The sequence below is a fragment of the Notolabrus celidotus genome, chromosome 4, assembly GCF_009762535.1.
Source record: "Notolabrus celidotus isolate fNotCel1 chromosome 4, fNotCel1.pri, whole genome shotgun sequence".
NCBI lineage: Eukaryota > Metazoa > Chordata > Actinopteri > Labriformes > Labridae > Notolabrus > Notolabrus celidotus.
In genome coordinates, this window is record NC_048275.1 from 9,781,531 (window position 1) to 9,789,637 (window position 8,107).

General features: G+C 39.3%; 2 protein-coding genes across 4 annotated transcripts; one reads left to right on the top strand and one right to left on the bottom strand.

Annotated features, from left to right (window-relative positions):
• The first annotated feature begins 607 nt into the window (after positions 1-607).
• Positions 608-4,906, top strand: znf511 (zinc finger protein 511). 3 transcript variants are annotated; one of them, XM_034681348.1, is made up of 7 exons: positions 608-873; positions 993-1,066; positions 2,063-2,264; positions 2,908-3,032; positions 3,478-3,744; positions 4,041-4,151; positions 4,258-4,906. In XM_034681348.1, exons 1-6 carry the CDS (start codon positions 694-696, stop codon positions 4,111-4,113), a joined length of 921 nt encoding a protein of 306 aa, XP_034537239.1. In that variant the 5' UTR covers positions 608-693; the 3' UTR covers positions 4,114-4,151; positions 4,258-4,906. The 3 variants fall into 3 exon arrangements, with proteins under 3 accessions (XP_034537239.1, XP_034537240.1, XP_034537238.1); XM_034681349.1 differs by having other exon boundaries at positions 4,293-4,906; XM_034681347.1 differs by lacking the exon at positions 4,258-4,906 and having other exon boundaries at positions 4,041-4,224.
• Positions 4,444-7,712, bottom strand: msx3 (muscle segment homeobox 3). The gene is made up of 2 exons (XM_034681350.1): positions 7,072-7,712; positions 4,444-6,370 (listed from the first exon to the last, which is right to left on the bottom strand). Exons 1-2 carry the CDS (start codon positions 7,430-7,432, stop codon positions 5,964-5,966), a joined length of 768 nt encoding a protein of 255 aa, XP_034537241.1. The 5' UTR covers positions 7,433-7,712; the 3' UTR covers positions 4,444-5,963.
• Between the last annotated feature and the right edge of the window lie 395 nt (positions 7,713-8,107).

Below are 8,107 nucleotides of genomic sequence, written 5' to 3' on the forward strand. Positions count from 1 at the left end.
CTGTATAAAACAATTTAAGCTGTATGTATGTGTGTATGTATTTGTTGTTTATATTGTAAGCTGTATTGTAAGCTGCTGGAACAAACACATTTCCCCCAGTGGGGGATCAATAAAGCATATCTATCTATCTATCTATTAGTAGGCTACATTAAAGTTTAATCATATGAAATTGTGAGAAAATGTCCACATATTAACTGAGGGTCATTCAGGATCTGCTCCGATTGAACCACATAAGACCATACTGAAATATATTTTTAAAAGACTTTTATTCCTTTAGAGTTTTTTAAGGGGATTTTTATGTCTTTTAAAATATGTTTTATTTATTTATCTTGACTAAAGCACTTTGTAACTTTGTTTTTGAAAAGAGCTCTTCCAATAAAATTATTATTATTATTATTATTATTATTATTATTATTATTATTATTATTATTATTATTATTATTATTATTATTATTATTATTATTGTTATTACTTCTCCTTGGGTTTAAGATTTGAGGATATTTTCCACAGTTTGATACTTTCATTGTAACTTGTAATGTTTAGTGTGACCACTAGGTGGCGACAACGCACCGTGAGACAGGCGACAACTGCCTATATTTTTCTGACGTCATCATTCTGCGACAACAACATTCAAAACAATGCCAGTACTTTAATACCGTTGCAGTCAGAAGAGTGTGGAACCGTCTGGAAACGATGATGCAACCAGAATTCATCCAGCTCCTATCAGAAGGACGTGTTTCAGCTAAAAGCTGCGATGTGGAGTGTGCGTCTGTAGACCCTCAGGAGCCGAGACCGGATCAGGTCGAGGAGGGAAACCCTTTTAACTTCACACCACAGCTCATCCGCCTGCACAAGGACCACGAGCTGTTTGAGGTAAGGTAGCCACCACGAACTGGATGTTAACACCACATTAAACACACTGAATGCTGCTAACAACATACTGGGTTGACTTTTTGCAGAAGTTAAGACATGGCTTGTGAATGTTGTTACAGGATGGAGACATTCAGAGACACATGTACCTGCAGGACCTCTACATATCAGAGGCAGACGAGAAGCCAACACTCAGGTAAACGATGACAGCTCTGTTACATGAGTGCATCTTTTCACCTCTTGTGTTTTAAAATGTAGCTGTCTTATTCAGTCTGTGTTTACCTGAGGAAGTCACCAAGTTTAGTTGCCTACAATGATAGTAACATGCATATGTTGTAGGTAGGACTGCCAACTTTCTCACTACTAAATAAGGGACAGGTGCACGGTGCCATGGTGGTGTAAGCATGATGTGTGAATTCAGTGTATATTCCCTTTAATCCTTACTGTATCATTATGTAACCTCATATGAATAAACCTCAAAGAAACCTCAATTTGGCTCTTTACATCAAAAAACAGGCAAAAGAAAATTTAAATGCAAAAGAGGAGTATGACTCACCAAATTCACTTTTTTCCATGGATACCTTTTGCAGTTCTTGACTGACTCAAGCAGTCTTTTGTCCTTTTGCACAGCCAGAGAGAAGTCCTTACATGACAAGTCTCAGTTTACAGATACTTGAAGTTCATTTTTGATCAGCTCTGTGCTGCATCTGTTTCTTGATTCTGACCATTTAATGGCCATCAGAGAGAAAATTCTATGCACACTTTTTTGCAGGACTTGGCGCATTTATGCTGTATACAACTGATGTGCATGAGGGGGCCTGTGATTGGGTGACAGGCAGTGTGATTGGCACATGATCTGGCACTGCAATTTTATCTGATCTAGGATCTGTAGAGTGCAGTCTGCTGCATTTACAAGAGTTAATAGTCAATATACGTGACAATTGAGGTCCCGTATGAAACAAACCAATTTAGTCCAATATACTGGATGTCCTAGCTTATACAGGACAGTTAGCAACCCTAATTGTAGGCCTCAGATAGTTTGTGTTATCATTATTAGTCACCCTCTAGTTTCAATGTGGACATGTGTTTGTCACTCCAACGTCTTTGGAATAAACTTCCAAATAATACTGTTTTACAAATGCCCTGTTAAGTGATTCCCCCCCACTCTCATGCTCCTCTTGTCTCCCCTCAGTGTGTCAGAGTTCGCCTGTCACATATCTGGCTGCAGTGCAGTCTTCAGCACTTTAGAGGAGTATGAGCACCACTATAACTCCCTGCACAGACACATGTGCAGCTCCTGCCGACGCTCCTTGCCAAGTGCCCGGCTTCTGGATATTCACATTCAGGAGTGGCATGACTCGCTCTTTACCATCCTCGCACAGAGACAAGATATGGTAGGTCGAAGAGAGAGAGAGTTTCTTTTGGGTTTTGTTTTTCCCATCATGTCATTAACTTCATGTAAGCTTTAAGCAAAAATCTGGATGTAAATTTTGATTTGATTTGATTTGATGTCTTTATTTCAATCATGTAAAAGTGAAATAGAAAAAAAAAATACAAGTAGAAAAGAAGAAATAGTTATACAAAAGAAACAAAACCAATCAGTTCCATTAGCAAACACTGAAACATTTTACTTTACATGTGCGAAAAGGAGTAGGAAGAAGTGAAACTGATCAAATCCTACCCCTTTATGCTACTTTTATTATAAATGAAAGTGTTTATGACATACTCTAAAGATGAACACTGGGGCTTTTAGTTATGTTTCCTCCACATGGTACAAAGCACTCACAATACAGCTATAACAAAGTTTTAGTGATCAACAATGTGATGAAAGATTTCAACAAATGTTACTTATCCTCTGATTTTGATATCCTCCAGTGAACTGAAGAATTCTGCTGTTTTTAAATCCATAGTTTTAAATAGCCTGCCTTTCCTTTTGCTTTACATGCAACAGATAATCTTCCATGTTTGAAATGAACATAAATAGCCTATAAAGCTATACATCTAAGCTCCTGCCTGACACCTCCTTCACATTTTCAGTACCAGTGTTTGGTGGAGGGCTGTGGACAGAAGTTCAGGACTAGTCAACACAGGAAGGACCATTTGATAAAGATTCACAAGTATCCCCCAGACTTCAGGTTTGACAAACCCAAAAAGGACAGAGGGTAAGACTGCACTACTTTTTGTCCACTAGGTGGCAGCACAGTGTGAGTAAAGATATCAGTCTAGTCAAGATTTCAGTCTTGAGTTACTCATGTTTGTCATAAAAGAAGACTCTTCACTAAATTTAGTTTTTCTGAAAGCTGCAAATGTTTGCAGTTAAATCAAAGGTGTTTTAATTCATATTATTTCATATTGTTTTGTGAACATAACATGATACAGGAAGTTATACAAGGCGATTCTTGTTGTTCGTGTATTACAACCATAAACAATTTATTAGATTTCACTTAAGAACTTAGCTCAAGTGTGATTTATTTTTGTATGCTTATATTTGTAAATAAATGTAATAAATACACATATTTTTTTCTGAGTTAAAAACAATCTTGCAATACATAACCAAGTGAAATTGAATTTATACTTCTACTATCATTTTTTTGTGAATGAAAACAGAGAGAAGAAGAGACAGCAGCAGAAAGACACAGCCATGGAGGTAGCAAACAGTGTGTGTGAGTCTGAGGGTGTGTGTGAGGTTATGTGTGATACGCCGTCAGTCCAACCCGAGCACGGGGAATCCATGGAGACACACGTGTTCGAGGAAGAAGCTGCTTGCGCGGCAGAGTCTGCTTCTACCGAGGAGCACACAGATCCAGCTGCAGCAGCATCTCGCAGCACTGAGAACACAACCTCTGAGACGCTGAAGCCACAATACTCCTACAGGTTAGTGCGACATGAAGTCCTGGATCTTTTTATATTGATTATGTTGTTTTTGAGACTGTGTCAGCCAATGTGAGAGGTTTTAAGGTTAACTCTCAGACTTAGAGCCAGTTTGAGCCATGAGATGAGATTCTAGTCTTTTCAGGTTCAACTTTGCAGTTAACTCTTGGTTGAGCAATATATATGTTTTTATTCAATTTCTATGCATTTTAGTTGACCTCTTCATAACATTTACTGCAGTTTTTCGTTAATTGATCAACAGTATGATATAAAACAATATCTGTGTTCTCGTCCCACAGGGTCCCTGCAAATATTTGCTTCGGTCATGGCTCTGTACGAGGTTTCAGGGGGCGGCGAGGAAGGAGGAAATGAAACAGAAGGATTAAACTTTCTGCTTTTGCTGGGAAATGGTGTGTTTTTGCAGTCATGTGTCTGTACATTTAAATAAAATGTTTTTGTAAAATATAAAGTGTTCCACATTTATATTTAAGTGGTGTGTTCTTTTTCTTCTACAAGGTTCCTATCTCACATCTCTTCCTTCCATCATTCAGGACCTGAATCACAGCTCTGGATAAATGTTCATGTGTTTTACTTTTTGAAGAATGATGATGTGCAGTTCTGTGCATATTTTATATTCAGCTTCATATGGGAGTTTTTGGAGCCAACTCAACATTTAATGAAAAAAGAAGAGGAATACCAGAGTTTACATAACATACTTTAATAATGTACAAAAAACCTGTCACACACCAGATATATAAAATACTGAAGACTGATCCGAGTCCATCAGTCATGATGACGGTTTCATTGTGCTCAGAAAAAGCCGATGACCTTTATTTACATTTTGTGAAGAATGACTGTGACTTATAAGAGCGCGTTAAACATCTGTGCAAAAACTCCCCCTCTGAGGTAAAAAGGACAAATTTAAAATGACAACAGGGAATATTTGAAAGTTTAAAACTGAGAAAGATAATGACAAAGTTAGAGAAAAAGTGTGTGGTTTAGGTTATGTCACAAATTCATTTCATCAGATCGTGCGGCTCATCATTCAAGATAGTCTGCATAGTATTCAACAGCTTCATGCTGAGACAACAGGAAATATTTTTGAAGATGAAACCTCTAAAAGGTTTTTCAAACTCTTGATTTCATAAAAACAAAAACACATTAAGAGCTTTTGGTCTGCTTCATGTTTTCTGATGATAAATATAAAGGTAAAGTTGCACTTTTTGAAGTAAGCCTTTTGTTTGTGTATTTACCTCTTTTAGCCTCTGGTAGAACTTGTAGATTGTTTATGCCAAACAGACCTTTCTTCAGCTCACTGAGACAGTCTGATTATAAACCATATACTAACAGTATGTCTCTGATTCAACAGGATCATCACATAATACTAATAGTGTGGTTTGTGGGCAAAATTAAATCATCTTTGATTTCCGTACCACAAATTTAAAACCCGTCTTGTAAAGATGAGAAATGTTTAAAGGCCTCTGGAATAAAAACACGATGGTTTTCTGCTTTGAAACCCAAAGCTACATGTGTTCAAATAAACATTTCATTTATACTTGCTACATTAAAATGATAACTCAAGTATGAGGAATGAAAAGGCCATGGAATTTGTCTTTTTAAGGTCATTGGTTAAGGCACAGCTGGTCATTTTTGTGGATTTGACTGAATATGCATTTCAGAAATGCCGACGCAGTGAGGTTTTACGCACATCACGGTGATACAGGGTTCTTAAAATACAGCAGAGAGAAAAATAAGAGAAGCTCGCATCAATACCACACTATCATAAGTTTGGTGATTTTAAACTTTCACCCGATGAAGGCCACCAGGAAACGTGGCAATGAAACTTTGCGGCATTCAAGTTGTATATGGGATTCACTTATTTTCCTTAACGCTGCAGAAACACCTATTCATACATTTTCATTGGGGGAAACTTAGCGTGAAATATCAAAAGAGGGGGTGACCTGTGAAAATATCTCACTCATATGTGCGTTTACTTTTAATGAACTGAAAAGTCTTAAATTAACCAACAGAAAAATACTGTTTACGTGAAAGAAAACCATGTAATTCGAGCTTTGACTAAAACATATTGTACACATTAATAGGCCTAAAGGATCCGATCCAAAATGAACATGGACATCTTTTTGCAGTGCTGGTTATTTTTTTGCATGAAGGCATTTCTAAAGGCAGCTTTCCAAAAACCATTTGTCCAAATTGAGTCATGGTTAGGACAAGTAGTACATCCCATAAGGTCCACTGAAAAGTCCCGGGACGTGTAAGGCAGGCCGTGGTCCGTTCAGGGCCCCATACAGGGCCGGGGCGCCCATCGGTGCGCTCAGGGGTAAGGGAAAAGCGAAGGCCGGCAGCAGCGGCTTCGCAGCCAGTTTATACTTCTCCAGCTCGGCCTCCTGCAGTCTCTTGGCCTTGGCCCTGCGGTTCTGAAACCAGATCTTGACCTGAGTCTCTGTGAGGCCAAGCGAGCTGGAGAACTCTGCTCTCTCCGCGATGGAGAGGTACTGTTTCTGACGGAACTTTCTCTCCAGAGAGAGCAGCTGAGAGGTTGTGAAAGGAGTCCTGGGTTTCCTGTTGTTCTTGTGTTTCCTTAGATTGCATGAGTTCGGGCTGGGCAGTCCTGGAAGTAAATGAAGACAGTCACATTACTGCAATGAAATAATATTAGATCCATCACTAGGCCTACCACCTCTCAAAAACACATCACAACTCTTAACACAACGACCTACAAGTGAAAGGTACTAACTTATAATAAATACAATGCAATAACAGGGCCTAATTACTTCTCATAACATTAAGTGTGCAAAAACAAACTTTTTTAAATGTGTAAAGTCATCACAATCAGGCAGGGAAGTCAAATATTCAATATGATTCAAGAGAGGGCTCCAAGTCTTATCGAATGTGTTCGAGGAACCATTAAGGGAAAACCTGAGCTTTTCAAGCACTGCTCTTTTAAAGAATGTTTTAGCATGCCTATTAAATAATATGTGTATGTGTGTATTTAATCCAACTGGATATTGGTAAATAGTATTTTCGTTGATAAAAACATTATTTTTTATTATATGTATGGATAAAAGTAAAGAAGAGTCAAATAATAATCAAGCAGAAAGTGGACAGAAGCTATCCGAAGTTTTTAAATCCTACTGTAAAGAGATGTGTTCGTAAATGTGCGTTTTTTCCTTTGTTTCTACGATCTGTGCACTCTCAGGATTTGGAGTATTTATTTTAAATTGACTGCACTATTTCTCGATCAGTTAAAGATCTTGATAAAATTGTTAAAGCTTTGGTTTCTCTGTTTTAAGTAAGAACTCCTGCACTCACTTGGAGGGGATGCGTAAGGTGCATGAAACCAGGGGCTCGTCTCCCTGTCGCTGAGGTCCACCGCCTCTGCGTTGGACCGATAAAGTCCTCTCGGGGACGCACACTCCGTCTCCTCTACCCGGACGCAGCCTGAACCAGGCTCGGAGCTCGGGATACATCGGTCCGTCGTCCTGTCTGATATGAGGGACTCCACGCTGAAAGGTAAATCGGAACTTTTACTCTTTGTCCTCCTGACAGGTGACAGATCCAGCTCGTCAGTTCCCATGCTCCCGGAGACCCGGTCCTCAGGAGAGGTTTCCCCCTGAGCAGCCGAGGGCGGTGATCCTTGCGCAGGATTCATCACGCACGACTGAGGTGCCATACAACCAATTTTCCAGCCTCTCTCCCCGGGTCTGTTTTTGTTTTCGTGTATTCACTGGAGGAAATCTGTGTTATGGTCCAGGTTTCTGTGATGGAGCGCAGCTGCGTGGTGAACTTCAACTTTTACGCACTGACTCTCTTCTCCACCAGTGAAGTGCCACAAGTTTCTCTCTCATCTTGCCGCCTTCCTATCAGCGTTTCGATGCATACACGTGACTCAGATTAAAGAGTTTCTGATAGGCCAGGCTTGTAATGACAGTGTTTTGGTCTTCTTCACGCGCTTGCTGTGCAGTGACAGTCTGAACCCCTTATGGGCGGAAATCTCCCCACCCCCCCCACCCTCAAAATAGTCCTCCTTTGGACTCTCCTGTTCCCCTGTCCCGCAAGATTTTTTGTCGCCTGGTCCAGCTTTTGGCTCCAACATCAGCACCATCTCCCTCCCCTGTAATGGTACACTGGCATCAACTGGTTTTTATTTGCAAATACTAAAACATTGCAACATAACACTGGCAACAAACAACATGCATGAAGTTAAGTGCACAAATTGTATTGCAGTCTGAATATTGCTTGAGGCATTTCATGAAATGTTTTGAACCGACTGCTAATAAATTATTGGTTTAATGGATATGCTTCTTAATGTATTTTTTAACTTAATTTTGATTAATTGCTTTGCTAA

Bases quoted from the DNA above. Each gene is read 5' to 3' on its own strand.
- znf511 (XM_034681348.1), top strand. From the start codon at position 694: ATGATGCAACCAGAATTCATCCAGCTCCTATCAGAAGGACGTGTTTCA. The intron at 2,265-2,907 runs GTAGGTCGAAGA...TCACATTTTCAG, and splicing joins TCGCACAGAGACAAGATATG to TACCAGTGTTTGGTGGAGGG. The intron at 3,033-3,477 runs GTAAGACTGCAC...GAATGAAAACAG, and splicing joins AAACCCAAAAAGGACAGAGG to AGAGAAGAAGAGACAGCAGC.
- msx3 (XM_034681350.1), bottom strand. From the start codon at position 7,432: ATGGCACCTCAGTCGTGCGTGATGAATCCTGCGCAAGGATCACCGCCC. The intron at 6,371-7,071 runs GTGAGTGCAGGA...ATTTACTTCCAG, and splicing joins ACCTTACGCATCCCCTCCAA to GACTGCCCAGCCCGAACTCA.